This window comes from Octopus sinensis, linkage group LG28, assembly GCF_006345805.1.
Source record: "Octopus sinensis linkage group LG28, ASM634580v1, whole genome shotgun sequence".
Taxonomy (NCBI): Eukaryota; Metazoa; Mollusca; class Cephalopoda; order Octopoda; family Octopodidae; genus Octopus; species Octopus sinensis.
Window position 1 is genome coordinate 1683849 of NC_043024.1, and position 25000 is coordinate 1708848.

The 25000-nt window shown below is 41.6% G+C and overlaps 1 protein-coding gene across 1 annotated transcript in view; it reads right to left on the bottom strand.

The window, feature by feature from the left end:
- The window catches only part of LOC115225775 (endoplasmic reticulum resident protein 44), a 56364-nt gene that overhangs the window by 20481 nt on the left and 10883 nt on the right, over positions 1-25000 (bottom strand). Inside the window, exons 2-9 of the mRNA XM_029796728.2 lie at positions 11495-11564; positions 10376-10415; positions 8601-8670; positions 6766-6811; positions 5365-5549; positions 4154-4269; positions 2781-2838; positions 1562-1678 (exon numbers count right to left, since the gene is read on the bottom strand). Of these exons, the coding sequence (XP_029652588.1) occupies positions 1562-1678; positions 2781-2838; positions 4154-4269; positions 5365-5549; positions 6766-6811; positions 8601-8670; positions 10376-10415; positions 11495-11564 (702 nt within the window). The remainder of the gene's footprint in view (positions 1-1561; positions 1679-2780; positions 2839-4153; positions 4270-5364; positions 5550-6765; positions 6812-8600; positions 8671-10375; positions 10416-11494; positions 11565-25000) is intronic.

The window sequence follows — 25000 nt, forward strand, 5'->3', positions numbered from 1 at the left end:
GTTTGTAAGGGTCAGATGGAATTTCTTGGGGTACGTGTCTTTGTTACGGCTGGACGCTCTTTCTGTCGCCCACCTTTACCTTTTGCTAGCAAGCTAATGTTGTTTCAAAGCTAGGAATGTTTTTTGGGGGAAGAAGACTAGCAACAAACAACACCACTTGTATGAGGGTGAAGCTTGTTTACAATCATTTCAGGATGGCAAGACAAGGATGGACACACAAACACACACGTATGTGCACACATGGATGGACACATGTACACACATATGGATATATACGACAGGCTTCTTTCAGTTTCCGCCTACCAAATCTACTTGCAAGGCTTTGGATAGCCTAGGCCCAAGGTGCCATGCAGAGGGACTGAACCCGGAACCTTGTGGTTGGAAAGCAAGCTTCTTACCACACAGCCACACTTGTGCCTGGGGGTCAGGTGTGTAATAATCTTTTAACAATTTGGCAGACAATTATGAAAATACTTTATTCTAAAAAATACAAATCAGCTAATTAAGTTTAAAGCAACAAAGATTCGTTAAGTTTAATAGAACACAGACATATTCAAAGTTCAATTGACCCTTTGGCATCAAAACCAGCCACATCTGGCCAAATCATTCCCCCTGTTTTATGTTCACGCCAGCCAGATCTGGCCTTTCACACCCACCCGACAATGTCCTTCTTAAAATAAGCAATCACATCATTGAGATTGTGAAGCTACGAGATAACACAGGATTAATTCAAAACAATGAGAATAAATAAACATTACATTTGAGAGAGTGATCATCATCATCATCACCATCATTTAATGTCCACTTTTCCATGCTGGCATGGGTTGGACAGCTTGACTGGAACCAGCAAGGCCAGGGGGCTGCACCAGGTCCCACAGTCTGTTTTGGTTTAGATTCTACAACTGGATGCCCTTCCAAATGCCAACCACCTTACAGAGTGCACTGGGTGCTTTTTATGTGGTGCCAAGACCAGTTCTCTTCACATGCTTTTTACGTGGCACCAGGCCCTTTTGTGTGGCACAAGGACCCATACCAATACTTTTTTTATATTGGTTTTAGGAGCTCAAGTCTGTTGTGGTGGGCGGATCTCTCTCAAGTGCATCAATGCACAAAATATCTTGGCCCCCCCCCCTGAATGCTAGAGTTAAACAAATAACAACATAGATATCAAGGACTAAAAACTTAAGGGAAATCAACAAGGGCTAAATTGATAAATCAATTAAAAAAGGGGTCAAATCTATGAGGTGGTGATGAATAGTTCCTGGCTTTGGGTAAAAGAAATTACAGGATGGTCAGTTGAGATTTTATCCAACATATTCCCCTCTCAGATTCACACACTTGTTGCAGGGGTCCTTCAGTTTTTCTAAGCCCTGTGAAAGAACTTGGAAGGCAGGGGCCTACAGCCAGGCCTTTCGTGATTCCCTCAAAGCCAGGAACTTTTCAGAACCCTTCTGTACAAGAGATAAACTGACAAGGAGTTCTTCAAAAATAACAAGGGCTAAAACTAACAAGGGCTAAAACTACAACAAAAGGCATGAATTTACAAATAAGGTTAACTGACCTCGGCATTTTCAAATGTGATCTCTCGTACGAGAGGGACACATTTATCAAATATCCACTGCTGTAAATGGTCGTAGTTGGTGATGGCTCCAGTGAAGATTTTGTCTTGTCTATGAGTCTGAAGGAAGAGAAACAAGAGAAATGAAGAAAACAACAAGGTTTCAAGAGCCCCTGCCCCCCCACCTCCAACCCATCCACCAAGTACTCACTCTCTCTGTTTTCTTACCGTTTCCCTATCTTCACCTCTCCCCACTACCCTTTCACTAGTTTACTGCTACTACTACTACAGTATCCTATGACTTCACTGAAATACATTCTCCAAGGCTGCTCTCTCTAACCAGCTCCACAAGTCTCTGTCCTAGTCACCCCTTCTGCAAGTCTCTCCACGCCCCATACGCCGCACATTAACCAATATACAATAATAATAACAATAGTAATAATCCTTTCTACTATATACGCAGAAGCACTGAAATTTTAGGGGAGGGAATGAGTTGATTACATTGACCCCAGTGTTTCACTGGTATTTAATTCATTGACCCCGAAAAGGATGAAAGTCAAAGTCAACCTCCAATGGAATTTCAACCCAGAATGGAGCAACAGGCGATATACTGCTAGGCTAACGATTCAGTGTGCTAACAATTCTGCCAGCTTGCCATCTTCAATAATAATAATAAATGCCCTGATACAGTACTAAGCAGTGGTCCCCATGTACATATTTTGTCTTAAGTATAAAAGATGGGCTACAGCAAATATTCTGCTCAATACCACAGATTTGCTGGTCAGTTGTCGGACCTTAACCAGTTGAGCATGTCATTTGGTGGCTGACGATACGTGCATCTCTGATCATGAGAAGAAGTAGTGGGGAGCATCATAGCCATGTGTTGAGAGGGGTTTGGAATAATTCACTTCTGGAAACACGAGTTTTTGTTCAACATCCTTAAACAATCCTTATTCAAGGACCTTTTTTGAGAGGGATGGGCTACTCGACCTGAAGAAAATTCTAACTGGGCCCCACCTGCAAAGTCATGTGCTGTTTATCTTGATATGTAATCCCCATGTCACACACATATGGTTGTGATGCATGTGCCTGGTGTACCCCTTACCAGACAGGAAGTCATGATAGGTATACTGGGCTTCGTATATTCTACCCCAGTGTCACTTTGATGGCATGCACTGCTCTCTCACTCAATAATAATAATAATAATAATAATAATAATTACATTTGGTGGTCTGAAAGCAATAGTGTCTGCTCCATTTCTTTCAGCCTCAGCAACGGGCCTGGAAAATAATTAGTCATTATTTTAATTAGGTTTTAATTTAGAGAAGATCACTTCATCTCTTTTCTTACCATTATTTCTGTTGAAATCCACTGCTTTTGTTTCGATTACTTTGGAAAATAATAAAGAATTTATTCAAATAACTTTGCCATTATTAAGATGGTGTCTGGAACTTAGATTAAAAATGAAATTTTGATGGATGGTTTTAATTTCAGATCACTTTAGCCCTTTTGTTGTTATAGGTTGGCGTTAGGAAGGGCATCCAGTCGTAGAAACACTGCCAGATCAGACTGGGCCTGATGCAGCCTTCTGGCTTCACAGACCCCGGTCGAACCGTCCAACCCATGCTAGCATGGAAAGTGGACGCTAAATGATGATGATGATCTCTGTCAATAGACACTTCTTTGTTTTAATTAGTTTTAAAACTAATGAAGAATTTATTGGAACAACAGTCGTTATTAATCTGGTGTTTGGGACATTAATTAACAGGAAATTTTGATGGCAACCTTTTAATGTTGATTGCTTTAAAGGTTTGTAGCAGAGAACTAGGGACAGTCACAGATGGGTTGGCATTAAAACGATTAACCATTTAGCACTGAAACTGGCCCTTATTCAGCCTAAATATTCTACCTTCTTTTAAGAGCAAATGGACCAGATCTGGCCAATCACGCTTTTCCTACAATGTCATCCTAAAAGTAAGCAATTACATCATTGAAATCTTGAAGCTACGAGATAATGCAGGATTAAAAAAAAAAATTTGAATAAAGGTGCAGGAGTGGCTGTGTGGTAAGTAGCTTGCTAACCAACCACATGGTTCCGGGTTCAGTCCCACTGCGTGGCATCTTGGGCAAGTGTCTTCTGCTATAGCCCCAGGCCGACCAAAGCCTTGTGAATGGATTTGGTAGACGGAAACTGAAAGAAGCCTGTTGTATATATGTATATGTATGTGTGTGTGTGTTTGTTCCCCTAGCATTGCTTGACAACCGATGCTGGTGTGTTTACGTCCCCGTCACTTAGCGGTTCGGCAAAAGAGACCGATAGAATAAGTACTGGGCTTACAAAGAATAAGTCCCGGGGTCGATTTGCTCGACTAAAAGGCGGTGCTCCAGCATGGCCGCAGTCAAATGACTGAAACAAGTAAAAGAGTAAAGAGTAAAAGAGAGTAAATAAGTAGAACATTTGACAGAGAAATCTGAATGCTAAAGGGTCAAACTGGCCAGATCTGGCCTCTTGCACCTTCCCTGCAGTGTTAGTCTGAAAATAAACATCACATATGGCAGAGTAATGGTGAATGCTAAAGGCCTAAGTAGACTTACCCAAAAGCAGCATAGAAGGGGCAGTCGTCCCTCAGCTGGCTGGCCACCCGCATGTAGGTCTTGTAGCCCTCTGACTCCTTGTCAGCAAAGTAGCCGATGATGTTTCGCTTCTTTGCCTGAGAAAAGACATAAAAAAAAAGACGATGATGATGATCCTTTCTACTATATGTACAAGGCCTTGAAATTTGGAGGGAGGGGACCAGTCGATTAAATTGACCCCGGTGTTTCCCTGGAGTTAATTTATTAACCTGAAAGGATGAAAGGTAAAGTCAACTGCCGTGGAGTTTGAACTCAGAACACGGCAGATGAAATACCGCTAAGCATTTTGCCCAATGTGCTAACGATTCTGCCAGCTAATAATAATAACATTGGAGGTGGGGTGGTTGACATTAGAAAGGGCATCCAGCTGTAAAACCTTGCCAAATCAGATAGGAACCTGGTGCAGCTCCCTAGCTTACCAATTTTCAATTAAACCGTCCAACCCATGACAGCAAGGATAACGGATGCTAAATGATGATGATGATTTCTAAAACAAGCAAAAGGTTAAAAATTACTTTTTGTCTTTTTTTTTTCTCACAAATTAGGGGTCCAAGCCTGGCTGTGTGTGGTAAGAAGCACGATCAAGGGTGAAGAACTGGTATACTCCGAGAGGTAATCCGTGGAGGTAATCCAGTCGGGTAAGATAATCCAAGAATCAAGGTACTCCAAAGCATCAGTCAGATGGCTGCAAAGGTGAAGCTTGCTTCCAAACCACGTGGTTTTTAGTTCAGTCCCACTGCAGAGCACCATGAACAAGGGTATTTCCACTATAGCCCCGGGCTGACCCGAAGCCCTGTGAGTGAATTTGGTAAACAGAAACTGTGTGGAAGCCTGCTGTGTGTGTGTGTATTGCTGTCTTTTTGCCTTGACATCATGTGAGCATCCCTATCATGCAAATGGGAGTTATTCATTTGCAATCTTCCATGAAAACATGTCCGGTCCTGGGGAAATATTATCTTAGTTGGGAACAGGCAAGGATTGGGGAGAGTGAAGGGACCTTAGAGAGATGTGCCTCATGCGAGCATGGAAAAGTAAACACTAAATGATGGTGGTGGTGGTGGTGGTGGTGATGATGATGATGATGATGATGATGATGATGATGATGATGATGATGATGATGATGATGATGATGGTGACAATGATGATGGTGGTGATGGTGATGAAATACTTACTTCAAGCTCATCGAGACCCTCTGAGGTTTTCACTTCTTGGATAGGATCCCTAAGCTGCTCCCGGATGTATTCCGCCAAAGCGTCGACCGACCTTTGGCCCCGATATTCTTTTTTCACCGCTTGCCCATTCCGGAACAGCTTTAAGGTGGGATACTTACTGATGTGATATGATGACGATACACTGGCTGCAAGGGTGGGGGAAAACAAAAAAGAAAAAAAATTTTAAATAAAGAAATAAAACGGTCCAGAGAGAGATAAGATAGACACACAGACAGACACACACACACACACAGATATACTGTTGTGGCCAAAAGTTTGGAACCTATTTTTTTTAAATTAAAAGTGTAATGCCTAAGAACAATTCCATAGAAATATACGGAACGTATGACAGAGCTTTGGTAATATGTATACACATATACGCAGGAGTGGCTGTGTGGTAAGTAGCTTGCCTACCAACCACTTGGTTCCGGGTTCGGTCCCACTGCGTGGCATCTTGGGCAAGTGTCTTCTGCTATAGCCTTGGACAGACCAAAGCCTTGTGAGTGGATTTGGTAGACAGAAACTAATGAAAGAAGCCCGTCGTATATATGTACATATATATATATATATATATATATATGTGTGTGTGTGTGTGTGTATATGTTTGTGTGTGTGTGTGTATATGTTTGTGTGTCTGTGTTTGTCCCCCTAGCATTGCTTGACAACCGATGCTGGTGTGTTTACGTCCCCGTCACTTAGCGGTTCGGCAAAAAGAGACCGATGGAATAAGTACTGGGCTTACAAAGAATAAGTCCCGGGGTCGAGTTGCTTGACTAAAGGTGGTGCTCCAGCATGGCCGCAGTCAAATGACTGAACAAGTAAAGAGTATATGTAAAGCGGAAACTTGTAAACAAAATATAAATTCTTGAAAATTTGTAAGCTTGGGGTCTCGTAATGTGGGTCCTCGTAAAATGAGGTCTGACTGTATATTGTATCCAGGGACAACCATTTTGCCAATAAAAAAACATGTTCTGTTTCTATTTTGTTTCTTGTTGTTGTCATCACAAGTCAACCAATTAACTAATTAGCCAGTTAACGAATCAATTGCTTGATTAATCGTTCATTTCATCGTTCAATCGTTTGATTAGTCTGTTTGTCATCTCGTTAATCCAAGTCTATCCTGTCGTCTCCCGATGAAAGGAAATAACTAAACGGTCGCCAACCAATTACTGGTGTCCGTTTTACAAACTTCCAGGAAGAGGAAATCATTGACAGGGAAGAGGATGGGAAAAGAAAAAAAAACTCAGAACAAATAGAATAAAGAAATGATGACGTTGACAATGATGGTGATGACGATGGTGTCAACAATGATGATGATGATGATGAAATACAAAGAGAATATGTAAAGATGATGTCACTTACTTTCTGCATCACAGTCAACTCTTCCAAATGCTATTTTACCAGGATTCTGGGGAAAAAAGGGGAGAGAGAGAGAAAATGAAATTATGTAAATCAATTAGTGGACTGAACACACACACACAATCACACACACTTCCACAATCCACTCACACACAACCACATGAAGCATGGAATAAACTGCCTGCGTCAGTTGTTGACTGCCATGACACTGCATCCTTTGAGGCCCTCATGCTTTCCGGGATCTGCCGAAACTACACCTTATTATATATACACTTTAGATGAGTTGTAGTGCACCTGAGCACTGTACACAATTATTATTATTATTATTATTATTATAAAGGTAAAGTTACCTTCTCAAGTCATGCTGACTCATAAGGACTGGTTTCCCTGTTTCCATGACATATAAATTCTCCACCTGGATGGGACATCAGTCCTTCACAGCGTCACTCATTTTTGCCAGCTGAGTGGACTGGGGCAATGTGAAATGAATGTTTTGCTCAAGGACACAACACAGCCCCTGTCCAGGAATTGAAACCACAATCTCACAATCATGAGTCCAACACATATACCCAAGGTATAACTTTAAACTGCATCTGGTCATGGGGTCCTAGTTTAGGAATTCCAAGGTTCTGAGGAGTGTAGAACCACCTTTTAGCCAATATTATTCACAGGACTGCTCTAACTCCAGAACAGTAGCACGTGTCCCAGTGTCCCAGCCATGGGCTAAATAGCATGTAACAACCACCTGAGCTAGAATATGCTGAAGTCAGGAGCTGCAGCATGGTGGATGGGAACTATTTTGGCAGGTGAAGTTATTGAGTCAATGGGAAATATCACCAGATGCAGAATGGATGACCAGAAAACAAAGGTCAATGGTCAGGATCAACCGGTCAGTTTAGTAAATTACTGCTATGCTATCATCTGTAAAAACCATACCAAAACTGACCTCCCCTGTATTGGTGCCATGTAAAAAAGCACTCGGTCCACTCTGCAGGGTGGTTAGCATTTGGAAGGGCATCCAGCCGTAAAAACCATACCAAAACTGACCTCCCCTGTGCTAGTAATTTCTTTACTGCCCAGAAGGGGCTAAACATAGAGGGGACAAACAAGGACAGACGAAGGGATTGAGTCGATTATATCACCCCCAGTGCGAAACTGGTACTTTATTTATTGACCCCGAAAGGATGAAAGGCAATGTTGACCTCAGTGGAATTTGAACTCAGAACGTAGCGACAGATGAAATACCGCTAAGCATTTCGCCCGGCGCGCTAACGTGTCTGCCAGCTCGCCACCTTGCTAGTGCTACATAAAAAGCACTCGGTCCACTCTGCAGGGTAGTTGGTGTTAGGAAGGGCATCTAGCTGTAAAAACCTTGCCAAAAGAGACACAGGAGTCTGGTGCAGTTTTCTGCTTGGCTGCTTCCTATCAAACTGTCCGACCCATGCCAGCATGGAAAACGGACATTAAACGATGGTGTCAATGATGATGATCTGTAGTTGTGGCAGATGAAATATCTTGGCTACCACAAAAGATCAAACCCAGGCCTGACAGTCATGCTTACATAACTCAATCAACAAGTCTGGCATGAACAGGTTGCACTGGTTCGAGCAAAGAGCCTGACAAGATTGAAAAACTGTTCAGATCTATTACTAGGACAACTGAATGAGACAACTTGGGGTCTCAAGAATGAGACCCTATAGGCCCCTCATATGTTCTGTTATTCACTTACCACTGTGAACCTTCCCCCTTTTTTGGGGAACCAAAAACATCTGTGATAGATAAGGGTGGATGCATTTAATCTGTTTCGTGGAATTGTCGAAAACACTAAAAATACTTACTGGAAATTCTTCTTTAATTTTTTTGGAAGATTCATCAAAGACTGGTGCTAAAATTTGACTGAAACGGCACCTGAAATGGTATCAATGGAGATGAGATGAGATGGAGTTTAGCAGTGAGCAGAGAGATTCTTTTATTTGTTTCAGGCATTTGACTGCGGCCATGCTGGAGCATTGCCTTTAGTTAAACAAATCAACCCTAGAACTTTAGTCGAGCAAATCGACCCCGGGACTTATTCTTTGTAAACCTAGTACTTATTCTATCAGTCTCTTTTGCTGAACTGCTAAGTTACGGAGATGTAAATACACCAGCATCAGTTGTCAAGCAATGTTGGGGGTACAAACACACACACGCATATATACATATATACGACGGGCTTCTTTCAGTTTCCGTCTATCAAATCCACTCACAAGGCTTTGGTCAGCCAGAGGCTATAGTAGAAGACACTTGCCCAAGGTGTCACACAGTGGGAATGAAACCGGAACCATGTGGTTGGTAAGCAAGCTACTTACCACACAGCCACTCCTGCACCTTACATATATATATTCCTCAATTTTAAATTCAAATTTCTGACCCCACTTTGCATTGCAAGGAGACACTTTGCTTGTATTGACAGCTGTAAACCAGAAGATGCCACAACTATGGATGTGCATATCTGTAATTCTTTTAGTAGTTTCAGTCATTAGACTGTGGCCATGCTGGGGCATGTGCCTGTGTATGTGTGGTCTTTAAAAAAAAAGGACAGAGTACATAAGATAATGTAGTCCTAGATACACTGCCTGAGTAAAAAAAAAGGATGATCACAGCTAAAACATCATAAGATTAAAGCTATACAGTGAAGGGAGATAACCCAACATGACCATGTATTTTGTTTGATGCTCTACTGGTTCTGCAAACCACCACCAAATTCAATCGTATGTATGTATATGTGCATGCATGTGCTGGTGTGTGTGTGTGTGTGGTCTTTAAACAAAGAACAAAGCACATTAGATAATGTAGTCCCAGATACACTGCCTGAATAAAAAAAAAGGATGATCAATGTTTCAACATCTACTTCTCCCAGGGCTGACCTGAGACTAAGTAACTACCAGGGCTGCATCATGCAACCACTAAAATAAGGGACCTTTATATATATATATTGGAGCAATCTCAAGATTAATCAGCCGAAATTGCGAGGATGATCCGGTTCTTGACTGAAGATTAAAGGCTTTGAATGAACCGTCCGTGTTTTTTGTATCGTCTATCTGGATGTTTTGTGTTCTTGTCCCATTTTGTATTTTTATATATATATATATATATATATATATATATATATAGCGGCGTACGTACACTTTTTTATATATATATATATATATATAGGAACACTCATTCAATAGATAAACAGGGAACAATGTGTTATTCATTTCAAGGTACCAAAAGTAAAAAAAGTGGGGGGGATATATCGTCCTTCATTAGGACATATCTAAGCAAAGGGACAGATGCTGTCCCTTAGAAGAAGATACCTAAATAGGATACAGTTCTTCATTTCTTCATTTGAAGGCACCCAATCAAGTTACAGATGCTACCCTTCATTAGAGGGTACCGAAACAAGGAGACAGACCACTTTTCCTTAGAAGGTACCTTAGAAGGAAGGGGACAGACACTGTCCATCATTAGGCGGTACCTAAACAGGGGGGAATAAATACTGATCTTCATTATAGAAAGGTGCCTAAAAGGAGCCCAACTTTTCCCTAATCTAGAAATAAACAAAAGAAATAACAGGAAAAGGTTAACTCACCAGTCTGCATAAAAATTTACAAATACTAATTCATGTCTGGCTGAAATAGAAAATGGTAGATTTAGAGTGAAAGGGTGATGGAGGAGATAAGGGTCAGGGGTAACATTTATACAAAGAAGTGTGTGTGTGTGGTCAATGAGGGACAGTAACGTAGTCGTGTTTTGCAAACAACTTGCACATGCAGGGGCTACCAGTCGAGAACTCCGCATACCAGAAGCCAGCAAGTGTATGGGGGTCATCAGGAGAGAATGCATTCTGTTTTGGGGCCTACTTCTCAATGGCATCATTGTGCACTGGAACCCCTCACTGATATGAGGCCCGCTTGCTGGATCAACTGGTATTTAGTAGACAGAAACTGAAAGAAGCCTGTCATATATATATGTGTGTGTGTGTGTGTGTGTGTGTGTGAGAGAGAGTGTCCCTTTGTCTTGCTATCATGTGATGGGTCTTAACAAGACATGTTGCAGGTTCCTGGTTTGCCGTGGAAAACAGGTCTGCCCATGAGTGTGTTTACAGTATGGAGTAGTGGAGGTGTATATTGTTCTCCCTACATTTATACACACACAAACATATGCATGGCTGTATGTATGCATGAACGTGAGTGAGAGGTTGCTCTCAAGCGCAACTGGTAACATGTAACCCAGTACAACCTGTTGTGTGGGCAGGCTGTTGACTGCCCTGACTTTTCCTGCCTGGCACGGAGAGTTTGTTTCCGATGGATACCCAGCAGGACGAAAAACAAAACCTACCAAAGAAGAGACGAACTCTGTAGAGTCAACAACCATCCAACAGCTGGGAATGAGAGAAGCCTGTCATATATAGATATGTATATACCTGTGTGTGTGTCAATATCCCTTTGTCTTGCTATCATGTGATGGGTCTAAACAAGTGCCACTATCACACAAGACATGTTGCAGGTTTCTGGTTTGCCGTGGAAAACAGGTCTGCCCATGGGGAAGTATTACCTCATGGAGAAACAGATGTATGTAGGTGTGTATGCATGCATGTATGGACACATGGATGAATGTATGTATGTATGGATGCATGCATGCATGTATGTATGTATTAACACGCATATTCATGTAAATGTAATAAAGGGGTTTAGCAAATGATACTGACCAAAAATACTTTGTATATTGCCCTCAGTCAGTTGGATCGTGTCCGCTGCAGAAGGTTCAAAGAAAGACAGCTGAAACAGAAACAAACGACACAATTACACACTTATTGAGTACAACAATGTCATAGGATATAGTCTAGTTATGAGGCATCATAAGAAAGCATTCTTTCTTCATGGTGACTGCAGAGAATTTGCCTTTAGAAGTTGGAATATGTCACAAGCATATTTTAACTAAGCCAAAAGTTCCTTTATTCCCAATCACTGCTTGGCCCCGATGCTGCTGGATTTATCCTGACCAGGAAGTCAAAGAGTGCCACTCGGTCACTGATGTCAACTGTTTTTTTAATTAAAGTTACAGTTTTGAATTTGCCCAGTTCTATGTCTTTTCGGTATTTCCCATGGAGGAGGGCTAAAGAGCTAGAAACACCCATCTGGAAATCCAATAGGGGGAAGCACTGGGCAGATATGATGTTTTTATACCTTTTACCATCATCATCATTGTTGTTTAATATCTGTTTTCCATGCTGGTATGGGTTGGACGGTTTGAGAGGAGCTGACCAGCTGAAGGGCTTTTCAGGCTCCCTGTCTGTTTCGGCAAGGTTTCTATGACTGGATGCCCTTCCCAATGCCAACCACTTTACAGAGAATAAAGGGTGCTTTTAACAAAGTACCAGCATGGGGGCTTTTTACATGGCACCAGCACCTAAGGGCCCGCAAGATTAAGGATGCTCAGCTCTGGAGAGGGTTGCCTGTATGCAAGGGCAACATCACTTTAACTTAGCTTGAAGTGTCTTTTGAAGCACAGCAAACCACCAGCAGTCTCAGTCCCCTGTCGTCCCTTCTCAGTGAGTCCCAACATCTGACCATAAGAGAAAATTTTTTCTTTATGACAACTGCAAGGAATTTCCCTTCAGAAGTTGAAATATATCAAAAACATATTTTAAATAATCTAAATTTCACACACACACACACACACGCGCGCGCGCACATGTTGCTTTCTCAGTTTTTTCATGTTTCTTCTCTTGTTCAATTTCTTTAGTTCTTTATGCTATGTGGTTTGTGCCTGATGATATGTCTGAGTATTTCTCAACATATGAAACTATTAGTAGCACTTAAAGATGTGTATTGTGACCTTTGAATAAATAATATTTATCTCTCACCACATGGAGTACTTTCTTTATTGAATTTTCTATCATGGAAACAGTACATTATATATACATCATCATCGTGTGTATATATATATATATGTAATAAATAATCTGGGTGGCTAATTTGCAATTTTACAACCTAAAGGTAGAAACACATGTGTCACTAAAGTGACAAAGGGCACGAATGAGCACCAGTATTGCTAGAAATAAGAGTCAAAACAACTGAATAGCCACAGGAAGCATTATCTTAATGACTGACAAGGGAGGCATAAGATAGTGCTTTCTGTGGCTATTCAGTTGTTTTGACTCTTATTTCTAGCAGTACCAGTGCTGATTTGTGCCCTTCGTCACTTTAGTGATGTGTGTATGTATGTATGTATGTATATATATATATATATATATAAAATACATAAAAAATACAAAATAGGACAAGAACGCAAAACATTTAGAAGACAATACAAAAACCATGGACGGGTCATTCGAAGCCTTCAATCTTCAGTCAAGAACCGGATCATCCTCGCAATTTTGGTTGATTAATATATATATTTTTTGGCGATATACTGTGTAGAGCTGTCAAGCCAAGTGAGACTGTAGTCGTGGCTGATGTCCGTGTCAGGCCAGTGGCACGTAAAAAGCATCCACTACACTCATGGAGTGGTTGGCGTTAGGAATGGCAATCAGACTGGAACCTGGTACAGCCAGATCAAGACTGGAGCCTGGTGCAGCCATCTGGTTCACCAGACCTCAGTCGAACCATCCAACCCATGCTAGCATGGAAAGCAGACATTAAATGATGACAATGATGATGATATACATATCTATACATACATGAACAAAGCACCTTCAATATACGGAGAGAATTGTCATTATAATCGCTTGCTGTAACACAGCAAGTTTTGTAATATCGTTTTATATGGTCTTTTACATTCATAAAGTACACAAATAACAAATTTCTGAGCATAAAAAAAGCATTCATTGTCATCAATCAATCTTGATTTGACTGTCAGAAAATTGAATTTTAAATAGCTTTAAAGTATTCTTACTCAGAACGTTAAAATAACACATAACAGCTGTTATAATACCATTCTACCTCGAGGCTAATATTACCACCACCGCCACCATCACCGTCATCACCACTGCCACCATCATCACCACCACCGCCACCATCTGTAGTAGCGGCAGCATGATACCACCATCACCATGGGAATCAACCCTTGTCGCTAATAATTATGATTAAAATAGTAAATAGCTGCAATTACATGGTACTCTAAAGCAAGTACCCTACTCTCACTGCCATCGTGTATACTAATTATATACAAAATATATATTTCAACAATGGAGGAACCACCACTTGTCATTCAAATTGCAAGAAACAGCAGTTAATCTCCCTCAAATTACACCCTACTCCCTTTTTTTCTTTTTTAACGAGAAAAAAAATCAGAAAAAGGTATGTAGGACACATTGTATAATGTAGTGTCATTACTCCTAAAAAGATGGGGTGGTCATGGTTGGATTGGTTTTTTGTTTCCATCATAGATAAGCTTGATTGAGGGGCTGACCTGGAGGAGCTAAACATTAAAAACAAATTCTGTTAATAACAGCAGTTGGGTTTGTAGTAATGTCAGTTATAGTTTATCATACACGCATACACACACATACATACATACACGTGTATACATGCATACACACACACACACACACACACACACACTATGTGCACACTTGTTATAACTGATTTATAGGTCTTCGATACAAATACACATACATCATACGTGTGTGTATGTACGTATATATATATATATATATATATATATATATATATATATACATATATATATATGTATGTGTGTGTGTGTGTGTCTATACACACACACACACAAGCACTCACCACATGGAAAGACTTGTTGAAACTGTAAGACCATATGTTAAAAATAACCTGCTTTACTGTATTTTCAATTACACAACACTCACTCAGTCTTCTTCTTGTTATTGTTGTTGTTGATGTGAAGAAGAAGAAGAAGTGGGTGGTGTCTCAGTTGTTCTCTAAACGATTCCAGTTTCCCAAAACAACCTGTGCACATTCCCATACATGCAGTTGGTGCGTCTCCCATCCCTACTTTGCCACAAAGCAGCTAAGTCTATACTTTGCTGAGGAGGTCATAAGACTGAAACATGAAGTTATCAGCTGTCATCATCATCATCCTCATTTAGACGGCTTGACTGAAAATGGTAAGCCAGGGAGCTCTACCAGGTTCCAGTCTGAATTTGGCTTGGTTTCTACAGCCGGATGCTCTTCCTAACACCAATTACTTCAAGAGTGCAGTGGGGGGGTACCTTTTATGTGTCACTGGGACAGATGCTTTCACATGTCACTGGCACCGGCCAAGACAACGACTTCACTTGGCTTGGTATGTCTTCTCAAGCACAGCAAATCACCAAAGGTTGCAATCAATTGTCATCACCCGTGTGAGGGCCCCACATTTGGCGGTCATGCTTCGTCCCCTTGTCCCATTTGTCAATATAATATGATATGAGCCGTTGCCTAAAACTGTTGCTTCTCCAGCACATAATTGTTCCCAGCTAACTTTCTGAATATCCCCTACATTAAATACAGGGCATACAAGTATTTTGAAAACGCCTGAGTGACAACCGTACCCTGCACAGTTATGGGCTGGTTTTTGGGAAGGCATAACCCCCACCCATTCAGCCACCTTGCCAGGGATACAGCAATGTCATGGGACTGCAGCATGGTGGATTGTGAAGAGTGAGTGGAAGAGCTCAACTGAGCCAATGGTGCTTCTTATATTGAGGCTGAGCAGAGGAACCCTAGAAGATCAATGGTCTGGATCACCAAACTTTATCAAGAAAGGTTCTGCAACACGTCCCTAGGAGTGGCATCCATGGTCGAGTAATGATCCACTATGACTCAAGCTATTAATTTAAATTCATAAGAATGGAACTGGATGGTGAGAGAGAGTCATGGGAATCCATAAAAGCAGTGAAAAAACATTAAATATATTGACACTAACTTAACTGTCTTATTTCTTTACTGCCCATAAGGGGCTAAACATAGAGGGGACAAACAAGGACAGACAAACGGATTAAGTCGATTATATCGACCCCAGTGCGTAACTGGTACTTATTTAATCGACCCCAAAAGGATGAAAGGCAAAGTCGACCTAGGCGGAATTTGGACTCAGAACGTAACGACAGACGAAATACCGCTAAGCACTTCACCCGGCGTGCTAACGTTTCTGCCAGCTCGCCGCCTTAAGACTTAACTGTCTTTCTGTCTCACCATAATTATTTCTCGTTAACTTTTTAATATTTCATAACATTAAATATATTAATGTTGGTTCCCAATTTTGGCAGAAGGCCAGCAATTTTGGGGGAAGGCATAACTTGATTATATCAGCCCCAGCGTTCAACTGGTACTTAGTTTATTGACCCTAAAAGGATGAAAGGTAAAGTCAACCTTGGCAGAATTCGAACTCAGAATGTAGATACACAAAATACCGCTAAGCATTTAGTCCGGCACACCACCTTATTAAAGATATTGGTTCCAAATTTCAGCACAAACCCATTAATTTTGGAGGAGGGAGTAAATTGATTACATTCACCCCAGTGTATAGCTGGTACTTATTTTATCGACCCTGAAAAGATGGAAGGCTTCTTGTAATCCAGTCAAGGCTTTGGTCAGCCTAGGGCTATAGCAGAAGACACTTGCCCAAGGTGGCATGCAGGGGGACTGAACACCAGAACCCTGTGGTAGGGAAGCAAGCTTCTTACCACAGAGCCACACCTGTGCCCTTATTTGTTTCTGTATTTTATTTTTGTATTTCAGACAAAACTGGAAAGATTGGTGCTGACGACATTTGCAGACCTCCTTCAGCCTGATTTGTATCCATTAGTAAAATCACACACACACTTCAGCAGATACTAAAGAAACAAGCAAACCAGTCAAAACTGAGGCACATAATTTTTTAAAGGTTGCACAAACTGGAGGAGAGTGACACAAGAAGAAAAACACAAATGAATAAAATAAAAACACAACAGCATCCTAATAAATCAATATTGTTTATACAATAAACGAGAAAATAACGAACTTGTCAACAAAGAATGTCACAGATTGTATTAATCAACTTTTACACGATAAATTGCTTAAAACATTCTGCCTAAACGAAGATTTGAAAATTGCTCGTTATTTTGATCAGATGCCTTTGTCAGGTTACTTGGGAGGTCTTCCCTGAGTGCAACTAGTAACATGGAATTCAGTACAACCTGTTGGTGATTAAACGGCACCCTGTCCACTAGGCTTGCTAGAAAGCCAGCAAGACTGAAAACAAGACCTGTCAAAAGAACAGAAGAACCTACGAGACAGGTACTAAAAAATTCTTGGCTTTAAGGGTATTGTGAAAGGCCTGGCTAGAGGCCAAACCTTCTGAGTTATTTTTACAGGGTTTCGAAAAACTGAAGGACCGCTACAATAGATGTATGAATCTGAGAGGGGAATTTGTTGAATAAAATCATTATTAACTGATCCTCTTGTATTTTCTTTTACCCAAAGTCAGGAATTTTTCATCACCCCTCGTATGTGTGTGTGTGCGTGTATATATATATATATATGTGTGTGTGTGTGTGTGTGTGTGTATATATTATATATATATAATATATATATATATATATATATATATATATATATATATATATATATATCTATATATATATATATATATATATATATATGCTTGTGTGTGTGGAGGTGCGTGGCTTAGTGGTTAGGGTGTCAGCATCGTGATCGTAAGATTGTGATTTTGATTCCTGGACACTTCATTTCACATTGCTCCAGTCCACTCAGCTAGCAAAAATGAGTAACACTGCGAGTGCCTGGCGTCCCATCCAGCTGGGGAACACATACGCCATAGAAACCGGGAAACTGGGCCCATTATTTTATTTATATATATATATATACATATATATATATATATATATATACATATATACATATATATATATATATATATATACATATATATATATATATACATACATATATATATCACGTGATCACGTGACCGACCAGACCATCAGATGTTGTTACACATCGCTGGTCACAATGCGTTCGCATTGTTTTAGCCTTCGAATGACGCCACCCCGCTGGCTAAGCGAGCAGGCCAACAGAAGAAAGAGGGGGAGAAAGAGTGGTGAAAGAGTACAGCAGGGATCGCCACCTTCTGCCGGAGCATCAAGGAGCTTTTAGGTGTTTTCGCTCAATAAACACTCACAACGCCCGGCCTGGGAATCGAAACTGCGATCCTACAACTGTGAGACCGCTGCCCTAACCACTGGGCCATATATATATATATACACAAGGGGGTACTCAAAAGTTTCTGGCTTTAAGGGTATAGTGAAAGGCCTGGTTGGAGACCCAACCTTCTGAGTTCTTTTACAGGACTTAAGAAAAGCAGAAGGACCACTGCAATAAGTGTGTGAACCTGAGAGGGGAATATATTGAATAAAATCATAATTAAGTGATCTTCGTTTATTTTCTTTTGCACAAAGCAAGGAACTATTCAGCACCCCCTCATATGTGACAGAGAAAAAAACAAGAGTATTATTAGATCAGACATAAATTTATATATAATCGTGTGAGTGCATGTGTGTTTGTGTCTTCTTGATGTAGCAAGATGGTCGTAAAATTACTGATGCTGTCATACACGCAGCCTCGTTCATTTCCGATATTCTGCGAGAACCTGTCTGACCCTGGGAAACCATTACCTTGCTTGGAAACAGGTGAGGATTAATGGCAGGAAGGGCGTCCTGCCATAGAAAATCTGCCTCAATAAACACAGCTTGACACATGAATAGCATGAAAAGGCAGACATTAAAACGATGAAGAACTGGTTGTAAAAATATACAACCACAAGCTAAGACCTGTCTTAGGCTTAAGATCACAATAATCCCTCCTTAGCCATCTTAGTTTATGGCACAACCATATGGCATTCAGGGAGAGCAAATCTATTTTGTGGAATTTTATGTAGGACAAACCAGTAAGTATCCATTGTGATGACATAGCAAGCCAGCTCTGACAATACCTGTTCGAACAAGACAGAAAGACAGGGAGCCTCTGTGATCTCTCAATCTGCTAGAAATAACAGCAAACCCTCCCTTAGGTTATACTTTACTATCTTAAATAAGGAATCAATATATTAATGTAACCCTAAAATATTCTTTAACCCTTTTGTTACCAACCCGGCCGAAACCGGCTCTGGCTCTGTAGTACAAATATCTTGTTTTCGTAAGTTTTGAATTAAAATCTTTTGCTAAGCCTTAGTCACAACTTATGTTCCTAACACTAGCTTAATGATAACGAAGTTATTTTAGTAAATTCTTTGTTTATATTTAAAATTGATTGAAAGAAACACAGAGCATCTCAACAGAAATACAGTAACGAAAGTGTTAAAGGGTAGGGTGGTGAGTATTGTTGTTGCTAGGCCTAGCTCATTGTAAAGCAAATACCATCATAGGTGATGGTCAGGATACAGCGGAAAAGGCAAACCTCTGGATTTGGTTAAAAAGAGACAATGAGCAATGGTTAGAAGAATATTCTTTTCTCCTCTAAGCACAAGGCCTGAAATTTTGGGGGAGGGGTCCAGTCGATTAGATCACCCCCAGTATACAACTGGTACTTAATTTATTGACCCTGAAAGGACGAAAGGCAAAGCCAACCTCGACGGAATTTGAACTCAGAATGTAAAGACAGACGAAATACTGCTAAGCATTTCGCCCGGCGTGCTAACGATTCTGCCAGCTTGCCGTCTTTAATGGCTAGAAGGATATTGAGCGAAGCCTAGTAAACAGTTGATCGAGCAAGCGGGGCAGTGAGCAATAATGGTGTAGAGAGGGAGGCCCCAAAATTTCGTCTGTCTTTATGTTCTGAGTTCAAATTCCACCGAGGTTGTCTTTGCCTTTCATCCCTTTCAGGGTCAATAATAGGTACCAGTTGAGTACTGGGGTCAATGTAATTGACTTACCCCCTCCCCAGAAATTGCTAGCCTTGTACCAAAATTGGAAATCAATGTTATTTTATACAGTACATATATGCAGTCGTGGCTGTGTGGGGTAAGAAGCTTGTTTCTCAAACACAAGGTTCTGGGTTCAGTCCCACTGTGGGGCACCTTGGGCCAACCAAAACCTTGTCAGTGGATTCGGTAGATGGAAACTGAAAGAAACCCATCGTATATACAGACACTTACACACACACACACATCTCTGGAGATATGCTGTGACTGCAAAGACCCGACAAATAATGTGAGTTCATGGCTGCTTCCTGCACCAGTTTCGCATAGCCCCAGCCCATCCAAAGTTCCTTGGATTGCAGAATGACCTGCTGTGCTTACCTTGGATCGTAGGGCGACCTGCTGTGCTTGAGAAGACCTATTGAGTCAAGTACATCAACATCAAAATAAATATCAAATGGAAATTGTAGTTGTGATCGTGGCTGCTGTCAGACTCCCCGTGGCACGTAAAAAGCACCAACCGATCATGGTCGCTGCCATATCCCCTCTTGGCACCTGTGCCGGTGGCACGTAAAAAGCACCAACCGATCGTGGCCACTGCCAGACTCCGCCGGGCACCTGTGCCGGTGGCACGTAAAAAGCACCCACTACACTCACGGAGTGGTTGGCGTTAGGAAGGGCATCCAGCTGTAGAAACACTGCCAGATCAGACTGGAGCCTGGAGCAGCCTCCTGGCTTCCCAGACCCTGGTCAAACCGTCCAACCCGTGCTAGCACAGAAAACAGATGTTAAACGATGATGATGATGATGATATATATATATATATTTTATTCCATTCTGTATCACAACTGCTCAACAAATGGAAAAAATGAAACTGTGTAGCAGTTTTCTTTTCTGATGAATTTGCAGTTTTAATAAGAAAAGTATATACATATTTTGGAAGCACTCTCCGTCGGTTACGACGACGAGGGTTCCGGTTGATCCGATCGGCGGAACAGCCTGCTCGTGAAATTAACGTGTAAGTGGCTGAGCACTCCACAGACACGTGTACCCTTAACGTAGTTCTCGGGGATATTCAGCGTGACACAGAGAGTGACAAGGCTGGCCCTTTGAAATACAGGTACAACAGACAGGAAGTAAGAGAGAAAGTTGTGGTGAAAGAGTACAGCAGGGATCACCACCATCCCCTGCTGGAGCCTCATGGAGCTTTAGGTGTTTTCGCTCAATAAACACTCACAACGCCTGGTCTGGGAATCGAAACCGCGATCCTACGACCGCGAGTCCGCTGCCCTAACCACTGGTCCATTGCGCCTCCACATATATGTGTGTGTTTGTCCCACACCACCAGTTGACAGCTGGTGTTGGTGTGTTTACATCCCTGTAACTTAGCGATTAGAATATGCACTGGGTTTTAAAAATGAGTCCGGGTTAATGGGGTTAGTCAATTGGTTTCAACTAAAACCATCCCAGTTGGCGCCCCAGCATGGCCGTAGTCAAAATGAGTGAAATGAGTCTGAGAGATAAAAGATGCGGGAGTTCTAACGAGTGAGACAACTGACAGTAGAAGTCAAGCTGATTATCTGCTGTAATTAATGACGAACATTAGAAATAAATTGAAAGAAAGGTCAAAGACAGGCACCTGTCATCACAAACAAATGACATATTTATAGATCTGGCAGCTGTTCGTCTATACATACATACATACATAGGTGTAGGAGTGGCTGTGTGGTAAGTAACTTGCTAACCAACCACATGGTTCCGGGTTCAGTCCCACTGCGTGGCACCTTGGGCAAGTGTCTTCTGCTATAGCCCCGGGCCGACCCATGCCTTGTGAGTGGATTTGGTAGACGGAAACTGAAAGAAGCCTGTTGTATATATGTGCGTGCATGTGTGTGTCTGTCTCCCCAACATCGCTTGACAACCGATGCAGGTGTGTTTATGCCCCTGTAACTTAGCGGTTCGGCAAAAAAGACTGATAGAATAAGTACTAAGCTTACAAAGAATAAGTCCTGGGGTCAATTTGTTTGATTATAGCAGTGTTCCAGCATGGCCACACTCATATGACTGAAACAAACAAAAGAATACACACACACACACACATATACATACATACATATATGTATATATAGGCACAAGTGAGGGTTGGCAACAGGAAGGGCGTCCAGCTGTAGACAATCTGCCACAACAATCTCTGACCCACACAAACAAGGAAAAGTGGACGGTAAAATTACAATGATGATACAAATTTACGTGTGCCTACATACATATATACACATGTTGATATACACAAACACACACACACACACGTACAGACATGCATGTGTTTATAAATATATGTGTGTGTACACATGCATATATACATTTACACATATACACACACACATTTCTATAAATATATGTGTCGGTGGCACATAAAAAAACACCATCCGAGCGTGGCCGTTCGCCAGCCTCGTCTGGCACCTGTGTCGGTGGCACATAAAATCACCCACTACACTCACGGAGTGGTTGGCGTTAGGAAGGGCATCCAGCTGTAGAAACATTGCCAGATAAGACTGGAGCCTGGTGCAGCCTTCTGGCTTCCCAGACCCCAGTTGAACCGTCCAACCCATGCTAGCATGGAAAGCGGACGTTAAACAATGATGATGATGATATGTATATATGTGTATAATATACATATATTCATATAAATGGACATAGATGTGTACACAGGCTGATACCCTAAAAGCAAGAAGCCACATAAAATGCATTGATGTGGGTGCTGGGGCCCCCATAAAAGCACCCAGTACACTCTGTTAAGTAGTTGGCATTAGGAAGGGCACCCAGCTGTAGAAACTGGTGTCGCCCCTGGTCTTGCCAGTTCCTGCCAAGCTGTCCAACCCATGCCAGCATGGGAAATCAACACTGAATGATCCTTCTGCAATAGTCTCGGGCCAGACAAACTCTTGTGAGCGGAAACTAAAAGAAGCCTGTTGTATATATGTGTGTGTGTGTTTGTGCCTCCCCCACCCACTGCTTCACAACTGGTGTTGGTGTGTTTGCATCCCCATAACTTAGCAGTTTGGCAAAAGAGATGGATAGACTAAGTACTAGGTTTAAAAAAGAAGTATTGGGGTCAATTCATTTGACTAAAAAATTCATGCCGGTGCCCCAGCATGGCCGCAATCTAATGACTGAAGCAAGTAAAAGATTAAACACACACATCGAAATAGCTCAGTTGGGAGAGTGTTAGACTGAAGATCCAAAGGTCCCTGGTTCAATCCTTGATTTTGGCATCCAGTGGCTGGCTTGCCTCCTTTTTGATCCAGGGTCTCTTGAGCCACAGAAACAAACCGAAACAGAGACAGGAGCATGATTACAGCCGATGGACAAACTGGATCCTGTGAAAAAGTCAGGATGGAACACACAAATGATTATGATGATGGCATGAATTTGAAGGTGTATGCATATATATGCATATGTATACCCCGTGCCGGTGACACGCAAAAGCACCATCCGTTTCGTGGCCGTTTGCCAGCTCTGTCTGGCCCCTGTGTTGGTGACACGTAAAAGTACCATCCGTTTGTAGCCGTTTGCCAGCTCTGTCTGGCACCAGTGCGGGTGGCACGTAAAAAGCACCCACTACACTCACGGAGTGGTTGGCGTTAGGAAGGGCATCCAGCCGTAGAAACTCTGCCAGATCTGACTGGGCCTGATGAAGCCTTCTGGCTTCACAGACCCCAGTAGAACCGTCCAACCCATGCTAGCATGGAAAGCGGACGCTAAATGATGATGATGATGATGATATACTTACATATACATCTGCATACATGTACATAAACATATATATACACATATGAATGCATATATAAATGCTTACACATGTGTATTACATATGTATGTATGCATACACAAAGATGTTTCTATATACATGCATATATATGCACGTTTGTTCCCCACCACCATTCGACAACCTGTGTTGGTGTGTTTATGTCCTCATAACTTGACAGTTTGGTAAAGAGATTGATATTCAGACGTACCAGGCTTAGAAAAACATTTGAAAAGTATTAGGGCTGATTTTCAAGGTGGTGCCCCAGAATGGCCAAAGTCTAAGAACTGAAACAAATAAAAAGGATATATGTACAGGCGCAGGAGTGGCTGTGTGGTAAGTAGCTTGCTTACCAACCACATGGTTCCAGGTTCAGTCCCAGTGTGTGGCACCTTGATCAAGTGTCTTCTACTATAGCCTTGGGCCAACCAGAGTCTTGTGAGTGGATTTGGCAGATGGAAACTGAAAGAAGCCCGTCATATATATGTGTGTGTCTGTGTTTGTCCCCCAACCATCGCTTGACAACCAATGTTGGTGTGTTTACATCCCCATAACTTAGCGGTTCGAGACCGATAGAATAAGTACTAGGCTTACAAAAGATAAGTCCCGGGATCGATTTGTTCGACTAAAAGTGGTGCCCCAACATGGCCGCAGTCAAATGACTGAAACAAATAAAAATATATATATATATAGGCGCAGGAGTGGCTGTGTGATAAGTAGCTTGCTTACCAACCACATAGTTCCGGGTTCAGTCCCACTGTGTGGAACCTTGGGCAAATGTCTTCTACTATAGCCTCGGGCTGACCAAAGCCTTGTGAGTGGATTTGGTAGACGGAAACTGAAAGAAGCTCGTCGTATATATGTATATATGTGTATATGTGTGTGTGTGTGTGTGTGTGTTTATGTGTTTGTCCCCCCAACATCGCTTGACAACCGATGCTGGTGTGTTTACGTCCCCGTCAATTAGCGGTTCGGCAAAAGAGACCGATAGAATAAGTACTGGGCTTACAAAGAATAAGTCCTGGGGTCGATTTGCTCGACTAAAGGCGGTGCTCCAGCATGGCCACAGTCAAATGACTGAAACAAGTAAAAGAATATATATATATATATATCGAAGCACCCCGTACTGCCTTGCTGTTTTGTTATTTTTCTTTCACTCCCCCAAACCCCTATTTTTTCCCTTGTTTTTCTTTTGCAAAATAGATTCCTGTCCATATTTTGAAAAAAAAAAGAAAAAGATCTGTCCACATGCGATAGACCTGACTAATAAACAACCGACTGATTGTTCAGTTAACAACAAGCACACTAAGCAATTAAGCAAGCGATCGATCAGTCAGTCAGTTAACTGGATATTTCACCGACCAACAACGGCAATGAAACTGAACCTATTGCACGTGTTATTGTATATACTTATATAATAATAATAATAATAATAATAATTGTGTACAGTGCTCAGGTGCACTACAACTCATCTAAAGTGTATATATAATCAGGTGTAGTTTCGGCGGATTTCGGAAAGCATGAGGGCCTTAAAAG